Source organism: Pavona decussata, unplaced genomic scaffold (assembly GCF_977016875.1).
Source record: "Pavona decussata unplaced genomic scaffold, jaPavDecu1.1 SCAFFOLD_78, whole genome shotgun sequence".
Lineage (NCBI taxonomy): Eukaryota > Metazoa > Cnidaria > Anthozoa > Scleractinia > Agariciidae > Pavona > Pavona decussata.
In genome coordinates this window covers 1977790-2001681 of record NW_028145496.1, presented here as the reverse complement: position 1 = coordinate 2001681, position 23892 = coordinate 1977790, and the positions used below count along the sequence as shown (strand labels likewise).

The window sequence follows — 23892 nt, the reverse complement described above, 5'->3', positions numbered from 1 at the left end:
GCCGCCGACAGCTGAAACTATATCCAGCAAACTAAACGGAAAGCGACTTTTCACAGTGATCGACATGAGCAATTGTTATTGGCACAAGAAACTTGACGAAGAATCGTCCATCCTGTGCACATTCAACACACCATTCGGACGGTACAAGTTTAACCGAATGCCGTTTGGAATTTGTGTAGCCAGCGACGTTGCACAACGAATGGTAGATGACAATTTCAGTGATATACCCGGAGTTCTAGCAGTACACGATGACATCATCATTGCCGGAAAGGACACTGCAGAACATGACAGTGCTCTCAAACAAGTGCTAGAACGCGCAAGGATGCGAAACATCAAATTTAATCGCAGTAAGGTTCAACTTCGCGTGGACCAAGTCAAGTACCTGGGCGATATCGTGACCGCTGATGGATTTAAACCAGATCCCGAGAAGATAAAGGCAATTATCGACATGCCAGAACCGCAAAGCAAACAAGATTTGCAACGTTTACTTGGCATGGTGAACTATCTATCGCAATACATTCCCAACATGTCGGAAATCAGCGCCCCTCTACGTGCGTTGCTGAAAAAGAACACACAATGGTTCTGGTACGACGAGCACAGACACGCGATAGAAAAACTGAAACAAGCGCTCACAAACAGCCCTGTTCTTCAATACTTCAACCAGGACAAGCCAATCACAATCCAAACCGACGCTTCTCAAAGTGGTATTGGAAGTTGCCTACTTCAAGAAGGACATCCCGTCATTTACGCATCTAGATCGCTAACCAACGCTGAACAGAATTATGCGCAAATAGAGAAAGAACTGTTGGCGATCGTCTTTGCGTGCGAACGTTTTCATCAGTTCGTCTACGGAAATGACATTGTGGTACAAAGTGATCACAAACCACTTGAGGCGATAATGACAAAGCCATTATCTCAGACTCCCCCGAGAATACAACGATTGTTGATCAGGCTGCAGAAGTACAACTTGACAGTACAATTTGTGCCTGGAAAGTTAATGTTCATTGCAGACACACTGTCAAGAGCGTATTTGACTGAAACTGTTGAGGATCAACAAGACCTCAATGAGGACATCGAAGTCATGGTTCACAGTTTCATCCAAGAAATCCCAGCCAGTGCAGAAAGACTAACGCAGTTAAAAGAAGAAACCGCCAGAGATGAAACACTACAGGCGCTGAAAACCCAGTTAGCAGAAGGTTTCCCAATCCACAGGAAAGCCTTGAAACCGATCCTTGCACCGTACTGGAACATTAGAAACGATCTGAGCGAAGCCGAGGGTCTTCTATTCAATGGGAGACAGTTGATCATCCCAAAGGCAATGCGGAACAGCGTTCTCGACCTGATTCACGAGAGCCATCTTGGAATCGAAAAGTGCAAAGCACGTGCGAGATCCATTGTCTACTGGCCCCGAATGTCACGCGACATCCATGATACCGTTGCACAATGCCCAACCTGCCTGACCCACAGACACAAGAATCAGAAGGAACCAATGATTCCACACTCCATACCAGATCGCCCATGGCAAAAGCTCGGATCCGATGTGTTTGAACACAAAGGAAAACCTTACTTAATAGTGGTGGACTACTATTCCAAGTTCATTGAAACAGCCCTAATGCGTGACAAAACCGCAGGAACAATTGTCACACACATGAAGTCAATCTTCGCTAGACATGGAATCCCTGAGGAACTTATATCAGACAACATGCCGTACAACAGCAGAGAATTCAAAGAATTTGCAAATGACTGGGGATTCACGGTGACCACGTCGAGTCCCACCTACCCACAGTCAAATGGCCTCAGTGAGAAAGCTGTCCAGACCGTCAAACGCATTCTAAAGAAAACAGGCGACCCATACATTGGCCTGCTGGAATATCGAAACACACCCGTGACAGGAATGTCCTACTCCCCAGCACAGCTTCTCATGAGCCGCACAACTAGAACCAAAATCCCAGTAGCACAAGACCTTTTAAAACCACAGTTGGTTACTGGAGTGAAACAACAACTGGTAACCTGCCAACAGCAGCAAGCACGTTACTACAATCAAGGAGCCAAGCCCCTGACAGCCCTCAAACCACAGGAAGCTGTCCGTCTGCGACAAGGCAAAACCTGGGTACCTGCCTTGGTAGATGCGAAAGCTGAAACGCCACGATCTTACCTAGTCACCACAGCGAGCGGGCAACAGTATCGCCGTAATCGCAAAGATCTGTTGCAGACTACAGAAACACCTCCTGTCATATCAGTACCTGAGGATAACGACGAGAATCACACAACTGAAACAAGCCAGACCTTCCAAACTCCCGTCACGGAAGAACAGCCCGACGTCCCCGCTCACGCCACAGCACCTATCGAACCGGCTCCTACTCCCCCTCCCAGACGATCTACTAGAAATAGATCCTTTCCAAATAGATTCAAGGACTATGTCGTGAACTTTTGAACAGTAAACCGTATTATCATTTATGATCTTATTTTTCAAAGAAAGGGAGATGTAATAATAATACCGACATCCTATTTTGATTGACATGTAATTTAATACTCTACTACAATGTATTGTATCAGCGACGTCTCCAATAGGATACATAGTTTAATAAACCCATCGTCTAGTCAACTACTCTGTCCGTCCACTACCCTTTTCCCGAAACCTATTCGTTAACAACCCAGATCATTACAACTTTCAGTGAAAATCCGGGGGCAGCACTAAAACCAGCCATCCGGAAACCGGAATCCAGAGGAATCCTGAAATAAGTTTCTTAGAGTGGAGAGAGAGAATATTTAATGGTGAAATGTATGACGTGGGGGAAAAATACCAAATGGACACTCGTACGGAATACGAAGTAATCACTCGTTCGAGTAAAAGAAAACGCTGTTTATAAAGGACGTAATGTCTCATTGGAAAGAGAGAGAGAGAGAGAGAGAGAGAGAGAGAGAGAGAGAGAGAGAGAGAGAGAGAGAGAGAGAGAGAGAGAGAGAGAGAGAGAGAGAGAGAGAGAGAGAGAGAGAGAGAGAGAGAGAGAGAGAGAGAGAGAGAGAGAGAGAGAGAGAGAGAGAGAGAGAGAGAGAGAGAGAGAGAGAGAGAGAGAGAGAGAGAGAGAGAGAGAGAGAGAGAGAGAGAGAGAGAGAGAGAGAGAGAGAGAGAGCCGTACGGATGGCGGATTCTCCAACTTTAAAAGAAGCGTTTGTTTCATCCATCTTCCGTATACCTCGTTTCAACTTGTGTTGAAAAAGGCTGTTAAAGTTTTCGGCAGGTTGTGAAGTGGAGAGAGGGGAAGTTCCAGGTAAGTCAGCAGATCGAAGTCGAAGCGCTATTGAGGTGCAAAGTCTGATGAATATCATTTGGTGGATTTACTGATTTTATTCTGTGTCGTAATTCATTTATTTATTCTAAATGATTTACCCACAAATACTGAATAATTGTCGAACTACCGAGTTTGTCATGTTGGCGTGAGATGTTCTTTATTGGTGTTTGACCGTTCTCATGTATTCGGATCGGCCAGCAAGTTTTATCCATCTGTTCCGAAGTTTGAAGGCCGTCTTAAAAGGATTAAATTGGATGTTTGACAAGAACGTCACTCGATTCCAACAAAACATTCAATTTTTTCGCTAGCTTGAGAAAGTTAGTTTCGGTATCGCAGTTTCCAGCATGGACTCAGGGTCACACGAGCTCACAGTGTCGCCATCGACGAAAATTCAGCAAAAGGTTGTAGGTTGCTTACTCTCAGTTAAGGCGTTAAATTCGAGTTAAGACAAAGATTTTTTTCTTACCTGTTGATAATAACAACGTCAACTTGAGTGCATGTTTTCACTTTCCTTTCCTAAGGAGCAAAGTACCTTGCTTTATAATGTCCCAAAAAAGTAAAAGTCAACGCAATAATACTTTATTATTATGAATTCACCGCTGGCCAACTCCATTCCCTATTGCCCGTTCTTCGTTTAGTAACGTCCTTCACCTGCTGATATGTTCGTATAGACTTTTTTCATAAATAGCGGCCGATTTATTATTCTTTTCAATATATGTTAATTAGCCCTACTAACCTCATTTCAGAGTAAAAGTTCTTTTGAATTTTGCACATGCTGACGAGGCTAGTAGGGCTAATTTTCATGAAAACAAAAGAATAATTTATCGGCCGCCATTTATGAAAAAGGTCTATATACAAGTAATAATCATGGATTAGTAAAGTGAGTTCGATCTTCGTTTAGCCAGCGGGATTCATTCAAAGCTCTGGCATGAAATCGAGGCGAGCGGTCAGCCATTTCGAGATGGCGTCCAAACCCTGAAATCGCACAGCATCCAGAAAGAAACGACACGAATAGTATGCGTTTTCCTAGCGTTGGCTGCAAAAACAAACAACCCCACCTGTAGAAACAATATGTTTTTATTGCTTCTGTTTACACACTATTTGTCAAAAAAATGAAAATTAAAATGAGAAAATATCGTGAAATGTAGGTTTGCTGAACGTCAATCCAACTCGACTTCTGTTGTTATTATGCTAACTACGAAAACCATTTATTTTTTTTTGGTTTGTAGTGCTGCTTTTCCTGCGAAAAACATATTTACTAACTTGATCGAGGATAGTGTACCATGGTGAAGTCAGGGGTGCTACAAAATCGTCTTAACACGATTTACCTACTTATTATTTTACATGAAATTCTATTCAATACCACAGCGGTTTTTGCTGCTGAAGAAAATTCTCGATCTGGTTACTTCGTAACGCGGGAAAATAAGCGACTGCTAGGTCATGCTATTAAACGGTTTGGATCTCCAAGTTTAATGTCCTGCAGCCAGTCATGTCTGAGAAGTTCATGGTGTACTTCCACAAACTTTAAGGAGTCTTCCAAGCTACGTGACAAGGGAACTTGTGAACTGAACAAGCACGACAGCGCTCCCATCAACGAAGACACTGAGCTTGTTGATCAACCAGGTGTTATTTTTTCAATGTTTCTTAAGGTGGGTTCGCGTTGACTTATTTCCAAACCGTAAGAATTGATTCTTCGATATAGTCGGAACAAAGAAAGCTTTACTAGTTTCATTGAATGATTGCATTTAAACGCAGTTTTTATTCAATACATTGTAACACTGCCAAGATGTGGTATGGTGCACTGAATATTCGTCTTCCTTAGTCAAAAGATGTCGCGCGATATACGTAGTTTCGTGTGTCGGGGAGAAAAATAGCAAATTAAAGATCGACTTCAACTTAAAAAAAACTATTATACTGCTCAATCTTTTGGAACATCGCCTGAGTTAGCCAACTCGGTCTTCGGCCTCGTCGGGCAAGTATCATAACATTTAAGAGAATATTTCTTTAATATTGCTTTAAAGAATTAATTCATTTTTTTCATTTTATACCATGTGAAGCGCATAGACTAAAGCTGCAATGTATACGCGCAATAGAGATAAGTATTTTATTATAACTGTTATCATAGGTTTAAAGAAAACAACAATAAACTTTTACGTTTAAAAGACATGTTTCGAAGAAAACCTGTGCGTTGGAAGTTGAATTTATAATAAGTAGACAAACATGCTAATCATGATGATAAATGATGGCAACAAAATGAACATGAAACGTGACAATGTGAGAATTATAAGGAATATATTTATAGATCATTCTTGGTCTATTTCCACGAGTTTTAAACCGAATTCATGGTAGTAAGTAGTTTCTTTTAATTCGACATAGTGTTTTAATCGATTAAGTTTTGTTGTGCAGGCTCCGTACTGAATTTGTAATTAAAACCACAGTTTACACAACAGTAGGGAGTTTAAGAAACAAGGACGGCAACGGTAACGAGAACGTCATTTAAAAATATAACTTCTCGTTTTTGTAACTCTTTTGCAATCATTTAAATTTGTTTAACTTGGAAAATGCTGGCGAACTCTCCAGGAACTAAATTAGTATGAACGACGTCAAAGTAAGGAAAAATAAGGAAGATTTTGCGTCATACGCTCCCGTTCTCGAGAAAACCTAGAATTTGGTCATTTCACGTTGTTGTTTTGCAGAGGACGGTAAAGCAATGTACCAAAATGTAAAACGCACGTCCAAAGCGATTGTTTTTGCTCATTAAGCACATTGTTTTGTGGCGTTCTCGTTACAGTTGCCGTCCTCGTTTCTCAAACTCCCTAGTAATTTATTGAAAACGGAGGTACCTTAATTGCGTTCCTTCTTCTCCGAATTTAATATTTACCTTGTTGTAATGTAACAGTCCTTTTAAAAACGTTATATTCTTTGAAAGTTTTTCATTAACCATGGTTTTAACTCTGCAAAAGTGTTTTTTACAATTTTTATATTCCTCATCTCGTTTTAATTTGACAAGATCCAAACCAGAACTCACAGTGTAACTGATTTAAACAAGAAAGTCATGCCACGTAAGAGCTAACGTTGTAAACAAAATTATGTTAATGACTGAACTGCGCGAGCGTACTTCGCTTGACATATGTTAGATGACGGATGATAGACGTTTCCTTGACAGGTCGATTTTGGTCAGGTTAAAAAGGGATGGAAGAGAGTTTCAGCGGATGAAACAGAGTTTCAGCAGAGTAAGAGATTGTTGAGAAGATGAACAGTACAGAATAAAGAACGGTTGTAGAAAGAATCCATGGTAACAAAAGTTTAGCTACTATTTTCGTAAAACAAACAACAGCTGGTAAATTCAGGGAATAAACATGACAAGATTCCGTGTCCTTAACCGTCTTTCTGCAAGATAAATTTCAGCCTAAGCATGGGAAAAGATCAAATTTAATTTGCTTACACAGAAAGACACGAAACGATCTGGGAAAACAGGAGCCAACATTTTAAGTATTTAGTAAATGCACTTGTTGCATGGGTGCCCTCGATAAAATAAAAAAAATAATTTGCTGTTGTAAAATCTTTATCTCTTTTACTACAGGGATGCCTAATGACTGGCTGCCTAAATGGAGGCTCTTGTTTATTTGGCAACGAAACGTTTTCCTGCTCGTGCAAACAGCCATGGAGTGGAGAAAAATGTGGCGGTAAGGCCTTCGGCTTTGTCCTAAAATAGAGTTTTAGCCTAGGCTTTTAATTTTCGGTCATTAGGACTTAATCAGCATGTGATCGTATGATCATGAGATCGCATTTAACAGGGGCACCTTACGGTTCATTACGGTAGATATCTTTTCCGATGGCCTTAATCGCGTGAGAAAGTCGTGAAGAAAATCTGCAGTGGCTTCGGCAAAATGTCAGTTCAAAATTTCGTAACACTGGACTGAAACTAATTCCTTTTTGTTTTCGAAGGAAGTTTTCGTAAAACTCAGAACAGCTTGGAAATTCCCTTCGTTATCAACGCAAAGAGTCTGTAGAAAAAATTCTAAATCATCTGTTAACAACCACTGAGTTGGGCCAAGTGTCTTTCCGGTATTTCTGAATTTCCGGAAAAAAGGACAAGCGCGGGAGGCTGACCAAAATTTTGGAAATGGACATTTCGGAAATTACTGTCCCATACGATTCTGTACTGGAAATTTTGAAAAGTTCGCATCAATGGATCGCGTCTACAAAGTTCTTTAACGGGGAGTTTGATTACTGAGTTTATTCGAACGAATTCAAGTTCAATTGCTTCAGTATTGATGTGTCTCTTGTAGCAATCAGAAATGCAAAACAAGTGCAAAGTGATTACTCACTGGAACAAATCAGCCAAATGGCTGTAGGAAAGACGGAGGCCGGTTGTTGGAAGATCTTCACTCATAACAGATACTTCAATGATTTGTTCGGTGTAGTTTTGTAACGGTTAATGTGGCTGGGCCCTGTCGCACATGACGGGAGGAGTGGCGAACAAATAAAGTAGAGGCCAAAACTCGTTTATTCACAGGTCAGGTTACAGCACATGCCGTTACAATCCTGATTCCCGAGATATAAACAATCTGCGTGACAAAAGAATACTCGCTATAACTAATCTTGAAATCTAGTGTGAAAAATAAACCAAAAAATGTTCCGTACAATACTTCTTGAACTGTTCTTACCGTTAAGGCCGTTTGAAAGGACAGCAAACATCCGATGAACTACGGTTACTGCGATTACTGCATAATATTGAACTACACGTAAACACACACACAAAAAAAAAAAAAAAAAAAAAAAAAAAAATGGCGGGTAGCTCGCCAAAGAAAAACAGGCGCGGCAGCTAAGCACTTGCGAGACAAACCGCTGACTGCACAGCGCTGCACTCACGGTTATGTAAAACAGGTATTGAAGCAAACATGAATCTACAAAAGGACGTAATTTCAAGGAGGGTTGCATGTCGGCTACTCAGTTCTCGGGACGGATCGGAGTACAACTGGATACCAGCTATTTACCTGAACAGCTATCACTCAATGTGATTTTCCAACAATCGGTGATTATAAAAGTACTGCAAATGGAATCTCAGAGCAGTTTATCTGTTCAGTGTTACGACGACAGTGTGGTGAAACAGACAGTAAAGCAACAAGACTTGAATAACCTCTCGATAAATACTGTTCTTATTTCCTTTGTCGGCAGTTTTCTTTTTGGATATTCATATTCGAAGTGAGGGTTGTGATGACCCAGGCATTCCTCAAGGGACATGTGGTTATGCTTATATAGAACTGAGCGGACAGGATCACTCGCCTCGCAGCAGAGGACACAATGTTGTTGTTGTGGACGCCAAGACAGGTTCGTAGCAAGTTTTTAAGAGTGTCTCGGTAATATCTGTAAAGTCATTACTGTGCCATGTGTGGCATAGGACGCGAACAAAAGACATTGATTTATTCTGGTCTACTTTTAGCCAGTAGCACAGCATTCCTGTCATTCAGAAAGGGTTTATCCAATGTGATCAGTTTATACAAGTACTGATCACGGTAAAGATAACGTAGCGCTCTCTCGTATCCAGTTTCTTTCTGTCGAATTTCGAACGGAGACACCATATAGAAGAACAATAATTCAGACGTCGATAATAAAGGAATTGTAGACACATTTTGGTCCTAAATAACAATATACATGTTCCTTAGCCAGAAGAGTACAACCAGCTCAGTGAATTCAAAAAAGCTCTAGCAACGTCTTTAAAAGCGAGTGGCTTTTGTTCCAGCCTTTTTAGTTGGCAATTTTTTTTATATTTTTGTGTATTATTTCAATATAAAAATTACAGAGAGATTTAAGGCTCGACGTTTCGGAGTCATCTTGACTCCATTATCAAGAGAAAAAATCAGTTTGTGAACGCGGATATTTAAATAGGCTAGAGCTGAAAATTAACATATTAATAGATGGTTAAACAAATACTTTAGCGCGGGCCTACCGATTATCTTCTGATTGGTCACATTTCCACGAAGAATGCGACCGGCTCAGAGTAGTGTTCAGTAAGCCCACAACACTTAATTGACACGGCCATCAAAAAGGTTATCGACACTAAGGCCTAGGGCAAACGTCGAATCTAAGTCGCGTCGAATTTATTAAAAATAGGTTCGACAAAGAGTCGACTTAATTCCAGTGTGGTAGCAAACGTCGAACCTGCGTCGACCCTAATTCTCAAGTTGCACTTCGTGAAACACAGGAATAAGCACGTATCCCCGTGCTATTAGGGACCTTACGAAAACACGCCACAACACAAAAAGATTAATGAGCAAAAACAATCGCTCTGCACGTGCGTTTTAAATTTTGGTACATTTCTTTGTCGTCCTCTGCAAAACAACAACGTGAAATGACCAAATTCAAGGTTTTGTAGAGAACGTGAACCCACGGGAGGGAATTTTTCATTCTCTTCCTTAACTTGAACGGTACTCCTACCAATTTGGTTCCTGGCTAGTTTGTCGTTTGTGTATACAAGTTGAATGAGTTAAAATAATCGCGAAGTAGCACAAATGAAATAAAGTTATACTTTCAAATGACGTTTGCGTTGGTGTCACCGTCTTGCATTCGTAAGGTCCCTATTCACTCGATGTGCGGCTAGTTATTGCTAGGACTTGCTAGCGAAATGCCTAAATACAGTGCTCGTCGGGCTCTTCTTTGGCAATTAATTGCGAAAAATAGAAAGAAAACACTCAAACACTGAGCATTTATTGCAAATAGGCAATTCGCATTTCAATCATTTATATTTAGTGTTCATGAAACACGAAAAACACATTTCCATCACGCTGTGCGATGTCAGCAATGACTCTCGATAGCTCGCCATTTCTGGTCGCGAAAATGTCTTTGTACAGCGCATGCTCGTCAGGGGGGGAAATAGCGTTTGGCAGATGGGGGAGTCGGTATTTTTGTGACTTTTGCGCAGTCCATCACATTTGAATCAATTATTTTGTAATTTGCATGATTTATGAATTGAGTTCAGCGCGTGTTTAGAACGGCGTTTGCTGTAACGCCGAACCACTGTCGCATTATCCGACTTGGCAAGTCGAACTTATGCTGGAGTCGAACCAATTAATTTGAGTCGAACTTAATTGCGGCAAACGTCGCACCATTCATGCGCCTATTTCAAAATTAATAGGTTCGACGAATTAAGTTCGACTAAGATTCGACGTTTGCCCTAGGCCTAAGGTATCTGATCCACAGCCCTATCCATCGTCACAAGAGAAAGTACACACCGTTAGAGTCATCCTACCGTTTAAAGATCAGAGTTCAGCGAACATTGTGAAACAGCAACTAAGTAAATTAAGTTTAAAAGTAGGAACTACCATCCAACCTGTGTTTGTGAGTCGAAAACTCAATGAAGATTTTAAGGTGCAAGAAGCCAAGCCCTCCATTGTCAACCAACAATGTGTAGTATACGAATTTAAATGTAACCTGTGCGATGCAGGATATGTGGGGTATACGCGTGGGCACCTGCATGAGCGCGTAGACGGACACAAAAGAAAGTCGTCTTCCATTTACAAACACTACCATCTTCAACATAATGACCAGATACCACAGCGTTTTTTAGAACGGTTTCACGTTCTTGCGAAATGCACCAGCAAATTTGATTGCCTCATTCATGAGATGCTATTCATACGCAAACTGAAACCAGAACTGAACGTGCAAACTGATTCAATTCGCGCTAAAGTATTTGTTTAACCATCTATTAATATGTCAATTCTCAGCTCTAGCCAATTTAAATATCCGCGTTCACAAACTGATTTTTTCTCTTGATAATGGAGTCAAGATGACTCCGAAACGTCGAGCCTTAAATCTCTCTGTAATTTTTGCATGTCTTTGCTTCAGCAAATCCCTTTTACTTCAATATAAACTATGTCTTTACTGTTAATATTTAATTTAACGTGAGTGCATACAGGACCCCATTTGCTGAACCAGCCCTGCTTAATTGGACATTTCCTGTATAAATATTTTCCTTAAATATTTATAACATCCCCTCTCATGGAGTAAATTGGTTACAGAAAGGCAAGGAAGAGTTTCAACGTAGCTTAGGATTAGAGGTAGCGCTCCCTCGAACTCTAATACATTAAACCTTAAAAAATAAGTGATTTGAAGCCAATTATCTGTACAGGATTTGTGCTCGACGCCAAGGTGTTTGATACTTATGCAGATAAGTCATCTGGTATCAGATTGAGAGACTATCTTAACGGCATACATGGAGAGTAAGTACTAAATTACTGCATGGATTTGTTATTTCTCGGTTAATATCGTCTGAGACAACTTAGGTCACCCTGACAATGTTCTTTTTTTCACTGTAGTAAAATTGTCTTGGTGGCTATTCAAGATGAAGGATCAGTTTACATATCACCTGCTATACCCGCTCTCCAAAGACTGGGTGCTACAGATCCCATACGGACCAACCCTAGGGGATCATTTGCATTTGTGGGATACGCACAAGCAAACAAACCGTCGTGGATTGCACAAGAGCGCCACAACGGAGGGAAAGGCCCCAGTGAGATTTATTTGAAAATCCCTCTCCCGCAAAGCCAACCAAGTAACTGATTCTGCTGATTTGTAATTCGACTGGATTTACAAGAACATACATTCCGAAATCTTGGCATATGTTCACTTGTATTAAGAGATAAAGGCTTTTTTTGCATTTCCCACTGTAAGTAGAAAAATACAGGAAGCATGAATCAAATGAGTTACCGTTAACGATTGTTTGACATGAACGTGAAAAGGTTCAAGATGGCGGCATTCTCCTTAAACAAACACCAACTTTAAATTAGACGTATCATTTAGCAATTGTTAGTTAGAATAAATATCATTACAACAAAGTTGACATTTAGACAGCACGCAAGAAGACCATATGTAATCAGTTCCGATTTCGAAAAGGTAGTGTAACTATATTGCTAAAACATGCTGACGTACCAGACAATGTCTATTGTGATTGTTATTATATTACATATGTAAGCGCCGAATTAGATATTGGTAATAATAACTGAACCACCTGGTGCCTGTACTGTTCTTGTAAAACCCTCTCCATCTTTGATTTTGGCAACACCTCACCCTGAAGACACTTCGCTCGACCAAACAAACACCATTCCTCGGTACCGGCTTTCTCACGAAGAAATCAACACCCGCCTCAAACACCCGGTTTTCTCAAAGCCAAAGTAACACTAGGAAGAAACATCAACCGAAATAAAGAAAAAACAAACAAACAAACAAACAAAAAAAAAAAAGAAAAAGAAAAAGAAAATCAAGAACAAACAAATATTGCTTGTAGTAATTGGTAAAATTAGGTCTCTGTCCAAAACATGCTCAAATTTGTTGATTCAAAGCCTTCTAAATAAGGTTATACCATACTGCAGTCTAACACCTTGTTACAAACACATTCTTTCCAATATCTAGTTAATGTCGAAACGAAACGAATTGCTTGGTTTTGAAGAGGCCATTTTATCCGTTCATAATTGTTAGTGTTTAATATATGCCCAGGCTTATTGTTCAATATGAAGAGACACAAAACGTTCCCATTTTTTAAATGTATGTGGTAGAATTCTGTCAAGAACATGCTAGTTTCAAGCTTTCTAAACTCGAAAACGTGACACGCAACAAAATATCATTGGCTTCCAATTTCCCGCCAATTTCTGCCCGAACTTGCGCAGGCCAGTTAAATCAGTTGGTAGCCGGTTTGAAACCGAAAATTTCTGTTTAATTCGGTGAGGAATGAGTTTGCGGAATGGTATGTGGTATGACGTGCGGAACGGCATAATTATGCGAAATACGATTTAGAGCGCGTCATGTTTAATTTTCGCGTTAATTTTATAAGAGCGGCAGCTTTTTTGATGCTGCGGACCCTAGTCGAATACCACAAACTACCGCCGCTTATAAGCCCCCCCCGGTTATAGGCCTATCTACCTGTAAACCAGAAAATATAAGCTCCACTCTAGCTTTCTTTGTTTTGAGTGATATTAAGAGCGCCTGCCTGTAAGAATCGAGAACTGCATTTCAGCGACCACTTGGTCGAATGTCTGATATTTCGTCTGAAGATACCCTTGGATTAACTATTTTCGAAAATCATATTTTAAAGTTCCAAGGTATTTTATTTTTTGAGAAAATTGCAAGAGTTTGAAATGCGGCCAAGGTGCGGTCACGGGCCGATGAAAACCGCGAAAATTTAGGTCAAAGGGCGAAGCCCCGTTCACGGTGTAAAATAACCCTATGAACTTGAAACTTTACACAAACCTAGACCAACCATCTCGCAAGAGAATTAATACAATAAACATTCCAAACTCGCTGGCTGCTTTCTAAAGCATGCAGATTTGTGTACGCTACTCAAAATGACCTTGAAACTAATGCTTATTTTCATTGAAATAAAAGTGTTTCTGGTATGTCATTTTCTCTAAATTAAATCTCATATATCGAACGGCGAAGAAAAGAACTTTAGTTGTACCAAGTTTCAAGCTCTGATTCAAACTCTTTCCCACTCAAGGAAGATCGAATATGCGTGCGATACTTGCGGCTCGCAATTCACGTCACGAATTATGAGATCAGAACCGATTCACAAACAATTGACATCTTGGGCCCGTGAATGTTTCCAAACATCACATATTGGGCCCTAAAACTAATCAGACGGACTGAAGACAGCCATTCAATGTTTTTCGATCCGAGATTTCTTTCCTACTCTGCTCTAAAATAATATAGTTAGTCCGGTCAGTTAGCCTACGAAACATGTGCAACAAATTTGCATACCATTTCGATGTCGCAGGAAAAAGTAGTGTAAATCATACTTTACAGCTCCTTTATCTTCTTAAATGAAGTAGTCGATCAGTAAACTGGAGAAAAGCGTGTGACTTTGTTCCTGTCGTGTTGTTTTGAGTGTTCGTGTTTAGCAGCGACGGCTCAATTCAATAAGCCAGTGTGACACTGTAACTCGATATTCCCTTCGGTGATGTGGGTAACGCGCACGTGATCCTGGCCAGGCATTTCGGTATGGAATCCTGCGCGTACAAGCTAGGGCGCTTTTAGGAACTGTAAATAGTGAAAAGTAGTGCTTGTGGGCCAAGCTACGACTACCCTGGTGATGAAAACCTTGTCAAGCTAAAAGACTGTACAACAGATGCGAGAGCCCATTTTGCCAGCTTTGATTTTTTTTTTTTTTTCGCGAAAAAAATTTAAGTATTAGTGTCATTTCGTTTTTTAACTTCAATTATACATACCCTGGAACGTCGATTTTTTCGCGAAAAAAAAAAAAAAAAAAGAATGAAAGAAACATCCATAACCGCCAACCTTACAATTAAAAGTATGAAATCTGTATATTTGAGAGCATAGTAGTGAGTTCCCCACCGACCACCGACCCGACCTTCCCCCTTCCCCCTAGCTACAAGCGTCAATAATATTGTGGTTATTGTTTACTTTCCTAGACCGTTTTCTCGCTGTTCCAGCCAGTTTCTTTCAACTCTGTGAAAAAAATAATAGCATGAAATCTGAAATTGGAAAATGAATAGGCGAAATACGGCCCTCACCCGCACGTGCTAGTAATAAGGTAGTATACGTAACGGCCCTCACCTGCTTGCGCTAGCAATAAGTTAGTTTTCGTGGCCATCACCAGACAGACCAAGGCTGGCAAGATTCCTATCTTCTCGAAAATTGAAAGAAACCGGCAGGAACAACGATAAAACCGGTTTGGGAAAGTAAACAATAACCATCAATTGACGCTTATCGCCGGAGGGGATGGGGGTGGGGGAGGTCGCGTTGGTCGGTGGGGAATTCACTACTCTGATACCCTCAAAGTTGATACCCTCAGACTACTCTGATACCCTCAAATTTTATATTATTAATTGCGGGGATGGTGGTTATGGATAGATTTTTTCGCAAAAAATCCACGTTCCGGGATCTGCATTACTGTAAGTAAAAAAAAAAAAAAAAAACTGACACTAATACTTAAACGTCGATTTTTTTTTGCGGAAAAAACAAAGGCTGGAAAGGTGGGCTCTCAGATCTCTTGAACAATCCTTAAGCTCGTCAAGGTCATCATCACCAGGGTAGTCGTAGCTTGGCCCACAAGCACTACTTTTCTAAAAGCGCCCTGAACGCACAAGTGCCTGGCCAGGATCACGTGCGCGTTACCCACATCACCGAAGGGAATATCGAGTTACAGTTGATCAGTGTCACACTGGCTTACTGATTTGACAGATGATTTGAGCCGTCGCTGCTAAACACGAACACTTAAAACAACACGACAGGAACAAAGTCACACGCTTTTCTCCAGTTTACTGATCGACTTCTTCATTTAAGAAGATAAAGGAGCTGTAAAGTATGATTTGCACTACTTTTTCCTGCGACATCGAAATGGTATGCAAATTTGGGGCTTCGTCCTTTGACCTAAATTTTCGCGGTTTTCATCGGCCCGTGACCGCACCTTGGCCGCATTTCAAACTCTTGCAATTTTCTCAAAAAATAAAATACCTTGGAACTTTAAAATATGATTTTCGAAAATAGTTAATCCAAGGGTATCTTCAGACGAAATATCAGAAATTCGACCAAGTGGTCGCTGAAATGCAGTTCTCGATTCTTACAGGCAGCCGCTCTTAAGCAATTTTTGCAGAACTCTGTACTACTTCAAATAGAAAATTGGAAAACAATTTTGCGGAAAAATAAGTTTATTACCCCTTTTTTGTTATCTACTCTTTATATAACTACCGTATAACTTTATTGTAAAATACCATTAAAGTAACTTTCTTAATGATTTACTGTAGTATTACTGCATATACAACACTTCTTAATTTTGTTCCAAATATATAAATGAATTCGATTTATTATGACGTTCCAAAGCTTAATTAAAAATCAGTAAGGCGTCGTTCACACTTGTTTCCCTGGAACTCTACCCGGGTACGGTGCCTGACGGGCGCCAATGTGAACGTTTTGTAAGTGCCCCGTGCCAATAATTGGGCACGGTGCTCGGGCACGGGTACAAGGCGGAGACCTTGTACTCGGGCACTGAATCAGGCACGGGCACAGGTCTGCACACGATTTTAGCGAGTTCTTAAGAACTTTACCCACAAATCCGTGCTCCTGGCAATTATTTTACCCACAAATCCCTGCTCTTCAGTTTCAAAATGGCGGAAGATCAAAGGTGGACGAATGAGCAAGTTGGTGTTTTAATTGACACTTACAGTGACGTTAGAGTGCAGAAATACGTGGAAGGGATAGTAACAAAGAAAGAAGTCTATGGTCAAGAGCAAAAATTGATGAAATATGAACACAACATTGATCGAACAGTGAAGCAAGTGGAATTTGTACATTTGAGAAATGCATGTGCTTTCGAGACATCGTGAAATACGCGAAAATTTAAATGTCCTAACAAGGTACTGGGCACCTAATGTGAACACGCATTCAAAACTGGGCACCGAAGTCTGAACAAGGCACAGTTTCGTACCGGTGCCTGGGCACTCAGCTAATGTTTAGTACAACATGCGATTAATTTTTTCCAAAAGGGTCGTTGGGTACTCTTGGTACGAGTTGAGTAGAAATCTGCATTGCGTGACTGTGTTATTGCGTTTACAAGCACACATCTGAAATGCAATGAAATGTTATTTACCTTTCAAAACCTTGCTTCTTGCTTCGGATAAATGTCTGGATTTATATTTGAGTATAGGGAGATCCATATATTTAAAGGAAGGGGTTTTGGGGGCAACGGAGGAAAAAATTCGATCGGGGCTCGTAACCAAAGAAGCTCAAATTTGGTTTTGTAAAAGATGTTTTCCCAAGTTCGTCTCACATGGATTATGCTTTCCCAACTATATAAAAACGGCGATTCTACAAGCTAAAACAACAACGACAACAAAAAAACAAAACAAAACAAAACAAAAACAACAACAAAAACAAAACAAAAACAAAACAGCATCCAGAGCTACATTCTGTCTATAATATTAATTATTAATATTGCGGCTTTTTACAACTATTATCGCAAATGCTGGGCACAAATATATATTACGAACAACAACAGCTGCTCTCTGGAATAGCTTATTTAGGTCTTTAATGATTTCATATTATTAGTGCTGTTAGGAAAACGCGGACGGTAGAACAGTTTGTCAGTGAATATTGCGTACTTCAGCGTTACTTTCAATTCCTGATTATCACCTGCCTACACTAAGTGAACATTTTTTAACTAGTGAAAATTTGGCTCAGTAACAACGCGGGCTGACGTCAACAGGCAGACTAATTGCAAAGAATGAAACCTTGTAGCGTTCTCAAATATCAACTGAACCCGTTTCTACTGTGACTTTTTGATGCTAAATATTTAAACTTTTTATCTGGTTCGCTTTAATGAAAACCGTCTCTCTCTTCTCCTTCCTTTTTTAATTCAAAAAAAAAAAAAAAAAATTACCATTCAGAGTGCTTTAAAATTATCCGAAAATTATTTGGTTGTTGAACGTTTTGCATGCAAGAGGTTCTTATAGATATTCCATTTTTTGCTGCCCTTGTTTATATATAAATGGAAACAATTTATAAGAAGCCGAACTTTAACAGTTAAAGACAATTAGCGAAAATATTGAGTTAGCAGGTGGTCCGTAAATGCAAGGAGTTCAAAGTTTACTTTTGCTAGATGTCAGGCAGTCTCGATTTCTATCTTTGCTCTTTAAACTATCCACGTTAACTGTTTACCTGATATTTCTCATAAAGCTTTTTTTTCATTTCTGAAAAGGCAAAAGGTGAATTTTCTAAGAAGCCCTGAGGATCAAAATTAGTTGAACGTCTTATTGCATGAAAGAATATAAAATGCTAAAAAATAATTGGGGCACTGAAAATTGATCTGGGTAGTTATCGATCTTTTTGCAGCAGGAAATTCTAAAATTATGATAAAAGTTTCTCTTCCTGCGGAAGTATAAAAAATATGTTTATATAGCTTCATTTACTTGACAAGTTAAGACCTGAACAAGTAAACTGACTGCCGGATTGTCTGCAACTCACGGTCTGTTGTTAATCTAGCAGGATGTATACAAAAGATACAAGATGTTAATAAAGCCTGTGGTTAACAACCGACGAAGAGTGATAGCTCTGCAGGATGTCAGGCAAAACCAGAATTCTGTCTTTGTTATTCTAAACTGATACCCAAAGTATTTATCTGGTAATTTCAATGTCCATTATGAAGAATATTTGAATTCATAAAAACTGTTTCAGTTCAATAAAAGGAAGTCTGACGCCAGAAGACCAATTATCGCGAAGAAGTGAAACAGCTGTCGTTGTTATGCTAACTATACGAAAACCATTTATTTGATTGTTTTAAGCGCTGCCTTCAGGCGAAAAAACATACTTGACTCACAACTCTTGAGGATAGTGTACCATGGTAAAGTCAAGGGTGCTGCAAAATCGTCCAAACACGATTTTCCTACTTATTATTTTACATGAAATTATATTCTATACAACAGCGGTTTTTGCTGCTGAAGAAAATTCTCGATCTGGTTACTTCGTTACGCGGGAAAATAAGCGACTGCTAGGTCGTGTTGTGAAACGTTCGGCGTCTCCCAGTTTAACATCCTGTAGCCAGTCATGTTTGAGAAGCGCATGGTGTACTTCCACAAATTTCAAGGAGTCTTTTAAGCCAGGTGACAAGGGAACTTGTGAACTGAACGAGCACGACAGCGCTCCTATCAAGGAAGACACCGAGCTTGTTGATCAACAAGGTGTTACTTTCTCAATGTTTCTAAAGGTGGGTTCACGTTGACGTAATTATTTGAAAGCCGAAAGAATTTATTATTGATATAGTGGAAACAAAGAAAACTTTAGCTTTAGCATTTTTAAAAATGCAGTTGTTTATCACACATTCCCATAAAACATGGGCATCCAACATGTTTATGTCAGTGGATATCTGTTCGGATGGCCTTATCTGCCGATTCTTTGGCAAAATGTCATTATCTGCCAAAATTCCTTTCCTTTTCGGAGAGGCAAATATTTCGATTACCATGCGAAGAAAAGGTCAGCTAGTATTTTCGCAGAGAATAAAATTTCGTGTCCCTGCAAGTTAAATTTCAGCCTAAGCATGGGAAGAGATAAAACTTTATTAGCTTACATAGAAGTGCTTTAAAAAAGACACAAAACGATCTGGAAAAAACAGCAGACAAGTATTTTGTAGTGCTTAAATGTTGTTGCCGGATGCCCCCGGCTGAGAAAATAATAAAAAAAATGTTCACGTTAAACTTTTATCTTTTTATGACAGGGATGCATAATGACCAGCTGCCTAAACGGAGGCTCTTGTTTATTTGACAACGAAAATGAAACTTTTTCCTGCTCATGCAAACAGCCGTGGAGTGGAGAAAATTGTGACATCAAAATCGGTAAGGCCTTCATGAGTTTTTGCCTAAATGTTTAATCTTCGTTCATAAAACTGGCGGACTTTAAAATCAGCATGTGATCGTATAAACATGACGGCATGAAATCACATACAACAGGGGTACCCCAACGGTTCATTAGGGTGGAAATTTGTTCCGATGGCCTTAATCCCCTCAGACTGATTCGGATTTATTCCCAAAGAAAATCTGCAGTTTTCTTCGGCAAAATGTCGGCTGAAAATTTCGTAACAATGGAAAACTAATTCCTTTTTGTTTTCAAAGGAAGTTTTCGTAAAACCAACAACAGCTTGTAAATTCGGGGAATAAAGGTTTCCACATGTATTTCCCAGAGTGCTAGAAAGTTGACCGTGTCATTCAAAGGATACAGTTGGAATAGTTTTTATCCTAAATGTTTTCCAACAACATTGGCTCGATTCCAGCCTTTTTTTTTTCATTGATTTTGCTTCGCTAACAATGGCCTTAATGGCCTTACAAGCATAGGAAAAGAAAGAAAAGCAATAGCTGGCGGGCTAGATAGATCCGTTTCACACCCGAGCCCGCTCGCTTAACGACGACGGCGACAGAAACGAAAACACCGCGAAACAAGACACAAAACAGTAGGTTTAATGAGGAATCGCTCTGCACGTGTGCGTTATATGTTAACTTTTTGTACATTTCTTTGCCGTCATCAGCAAAACAAAAACGTGAAATGACGAAATTCAAGGTTTTGTGGAGAATGTGAGCACATGACGATGAAGTTTTGTTGTTCTTCCTAGGCTTACTTGAACGCCGTTCCTACCAATTTAGTTTCAGGATACTTCACCTATATTGTACAAGTTGAACGAATTGGAATAATCGCGAAGTTATATTTTCAAGTGACGTTTTTTTCTGTTGCCGTCGTCGTTGTTTGAGTTCCCTAATTTTTAGGGACCTTACGAAAACACGACGGCGACGGCAACGACAACACCACAAAGCAAAAGGCTTAATGAGCAAAAACAATCGCTTTGCACATGCATTTTAAGTTTGACCACACTTCTTTGCCGTCCTCTGCAAAACAACAACGTGAATGACCAAATTCAAGGTTTTGTGGAGAACGTGAACACACGGACGGTGGATTGTAATTTCATTCTCTTTCTCAACTTCAACGCCCAATCTACCAATTTGGTGCCTGGGTAGTTTGTCGTTTGAGTCGAAGTTGAACGAATTGAAATAATCGTGAAGTAGCACGAATGAAATAAAGTTATATTTTCAAGTGACGTTTTCGTTGGCCTTGTCGTCCTGCATTCGTAAGGTCTCTAATCAATAGGGAACGTAAGCAGCAACGACGTTACCGCTAACGAAAACGTCTCGGTGAAAATGTCCAAGTTCTGGACTAGAAATTTAGTTCAATAAATAGCAAGACATTTGGGTGGATTTTCAAAAAAACGAAAAGAAGCATTGTTTTCATCACCGGTCATGATGGTTATTTGTGTCAGATCGAGTGGGAGAAATTTTTCTTCATTCTAGACCTAAGCTGTGAAATTTGATCATGCCAATGTGTAAATGTAGACCAAAATCACCGGGCACAGGGGCAAATTGAGTTTATTGATACAAGAACGTGATCGAACAAAGCGTCAAGAGCTCTTATTATACCTCCCAGCGCAAATACGTTTCTGCGATTGGAGGAGAACGTGTCACGTGCCATGGGTCAAAACCTACTAATTTCCTGAGGAAACAACATTGAACAACTTGAACTTTCGACCCGCACGTGATCAGGTCGGTCACCTTGAAACCGCGGCAAATTTGTGTAATGAAGAAGCAGTGCTTCTCTCCGACTTTAAAACCAAAATTAAATTTAAATACTGCGTTGAAAATGTTCAAAGTTAATTTCAGCTGTCAAGGAAAACAATATCCTCATTCTTCGACTTACATTAGGTCCAAAACGTGGGTAGGGTACCGAACTTGTAATCAGGGGGCCGCATTCATATGCATGAAGCCCTCCCAGGTTAAGATGTATTGCAAGTATTTTTTCTTGGAAAAAGTCTATTGTTGAGAAAAAAAATACTTAAGATAAGACATATCTGAACTTAGGAAAGCTTTGTGAATCTGATTACCGGAAGTCCCGGGTTCAAGTCTGGCTGGCTCCACCCCTAGCTGGAGTTATTTTTCTCGGTATTGTTTGGATTATTTGTTTCCTGTTACATGTGTCTGAGCAGAATGCCTATAAACTTGGGTAGCTAAGAAAACTCCCATTGCAAACAAAGCACTTGAACTTGTGCATCTTTTAAGACATTTTGTTTTGCGGAAGTCAAAGTCGGAAACTAGGCTAGGAGGGTAACCTAAAACTTGTCGATTGTTGCCACCGTAATAGTACCACTTCAATACTTTCTTTCCTTTATTCAGCATGCTAATCTCGTACCGGGATCTTCCACGGTCAGGCTTACTTTTCAAAGTCGAGTGAGATCTGGGTATAAAATTACCAGTATCCATAATACATACGTAGGCAAAGGAAAACGTAACATACCCTATACAAATCAGGGGTTAAAGCGAGTGTTTGTTTCGATTAAATCATTAGAGCTGTATAACTTCACTACGCTTGGTGCCACAGGACGAATTGGACCAAATAGCAACGCAGGTTACAGCGGTACTGGACTGCAGGATGTTGACGTAAAAGATGGAGTGCAAGAGTGGCAGGTGCCAATCACCGGAAAGTATAGTGTGGAAGCCTGTGGGGCATCAGGAGGGGACGGATTCACGGGAAAGAAAGGAGGCAGGGGTGCTAAGGTCAGCGGTGTACTGACATTGGCAAAAGGAGACAAACTGGTTGTACTTGTTGGACAAAGGGGTTCAACAAAGGATGGTGGTCGTTGTGGGAGTGGGGGTGGTGGGACGTTTGTCTTTTTTCTCCCTTCAAGCTCTGTTCCTATCCTTGTAGCCGGTGGGGGTGGGGGTGGAGGACCGCACAATGGCTTACCCGGAAATGACCAACCAGATGGCAGTGGTTCTGCTGCTGGAAGCAGTGGTGCTGGTGGCCTTGTTTGTCAACCTGATGACCGAAGTTTCTTTGCGGACTCTGGTTCTGGGGCTGGATACATTGGAGAGGGAGGATGCGGGAAAAGTGGAAGCAACTGTTTAAAGATCGCTTGTGCCAAAGGAGGGGGATCTTTTGCTAAAAACTTCAAGGGCGGCGAAGGTGCAATAGGTTACGAGGGTGGGTTGGGTGGTGGTGGAGCATGTGCTAACTTCCCTGGGGGAGGGGGTGGGTATTCAGGGGGTGGAGTGGCTTCTGACATGGTGGCGGGGGGAGGTGGTTCATACAAGCCTGATCATACATGGAGCGTGGTTAAGGGGAGCTGTCATGAGGGGGATGGATATGTTTCTTTTATCATTGAAGATTAACTTTTCTGTTTTCCTTAGTTTGATGGTAGAACTTTGAACACAGGTCTAATGACCGGGTTTATTGTGAAAATCATAGTTAGAGTTGAATTTACAAAATAAGCCTTTAGTTGAGATGTTATTAGCGTCAGAGGAAAGTCACATAAGTCGTAAAATAAAGGTATTATCCTCAACCTTATAACCACGAAGATAATTTGTAGAATTGTGAATAAAAGCATGTTAAAACGCAAGATAACTTGGTGGTCAGTTTAACAAATTAAGGCTGAGTATAACATGTAATACCGACTACAGTTATTGAATTGTCCTGTTAACAGTTCTACTAGAGAAACAGTTTCTTAATTTTTGAACTGTTACCGGACCCATCATATACTCAGCATTCTATTTCGAGAGGTGTAGTGTTGCAAAGGTTTCCGATTCCAAAATGCGTAGATAATTGCGTTCGACGTTAGCCCGGAATTTACGCATACTATTTGTGTCGCTTCTTTCTCGCCATCTTGGACTGGCTGATCGTTCGCCTCGATTTCAATGTAAGAGCTTAAAATCCCGCTGGCTTAGTGAAGTTTCGCCGGTTGATTCGCTTCGCTCTGTATATATGCCATGCAATTTTCAGGGTTTGGGCGCCATTTCGGACTGCTGACCACTCGCCTCGGGGGTGGAGGTGAGTGAGGGCTCATTTTTCCGAATAGCGGCTTGTAATCTAGCCTCCCACGCAGACGTTTTTAGGGGACTCGTATTACCTCCTCCCCACATACGAGTCCCCTAAAAACGACTGCGTGGGAGGCTACTTGTAATCAAGCCTTGCCTAGCCCAAATGATATTGTACATATTACTAAGAGCCTTGCCCACCAGCATGGAGTCGCTGCCCTCAGAACGATGGCGGTTGCAAGGTTGAG

At 40.5% G+C, this 23892-nt stretch overlaps 1 protein-coding gene across 3 annotated transcripts; it reads left to right on the top strand.

Annotated features, from left to right (window-relative positions):
• Positions 1 to 3781: 3781 nt before the first annotated feature.
• Positions 3782 to 23304, top strand: LOC146476298 (uncharacterized). 3 transcript variants are annotated; one of them, XM_085114858.1, is made up of 6 exons: positions 3831 to 3958; positions 4140 to 4942; positions 6877 to 6979; positions 8475 to 8627; positions 11425 to 11515; positions 11612 to 12552. In XM_085114858.1, the coding sequence occupies exons 2-6, from the start codon at positions 4577 to 4579 to the stop codon at positions 11853 to 11855; spliced, it is 957 nt and encodes a 318-aa protein (XP_084970984.1). In that variant the 5' UTR covers positions 3831 to 3958; positions 4140 to 4576; the 3' UTR covers positions 11856 to 12552. The 3 variants fall into 3 exon arrangements, with proteins under 3 accessions (XP_084970982.1, XP_084970984.1, XP_084970983.1); XM_085114856.1 differs by lacking the exons at positions 6877 to 6979; positions 8475 to 8627; positions 11425 to 11515; positions 11612 to 12552 and adding exons at positions 19513 to 19630; positions 22179 to 23304 and having other exon boundaries at positions 3782 to 3958; XM_085114857.1 differs by lacking the exons at positions 3831 to 3958; positions 4140 to 4942; positions 6877 to 6979; ... (1 more) ...; positions 11425 to 11515; positions 11612 to 12552 and adding exons at positions 18007 to 19005; positions 19513 to 19630; positions 22179 to 23304.
• Positions 23305 to 23892: the final 588 nt, after the last annotated feature.

What these genes read in the sequence shown, in the direction of transcription:
- LOC146476298 (XM_085114856.1), top strand. Translation starts at nt 4,577, where the DNA reads ATGGTGAAGTCAGGGGTGCTACAAAATCGTCTTAACACGATTTACCTA. An exon ending in TTTTTTCAATGTTTCTTAAG is followed by an intron (nt 4,943 to 19,512) that starts GTGGGTTCGCGT and finishes TTTTTATGACAG; the next exon opens with GGATGCATAATGACCAGCTG. An exon ending in AAATTGTGACATCAAAATCG is followed by an intron (nt 19,631 to 22,178) that starts GTAAGGCCTTCA and finishes TTAAATCATTAG; the next exon opens with AGCTGTATAACTTCACTACG.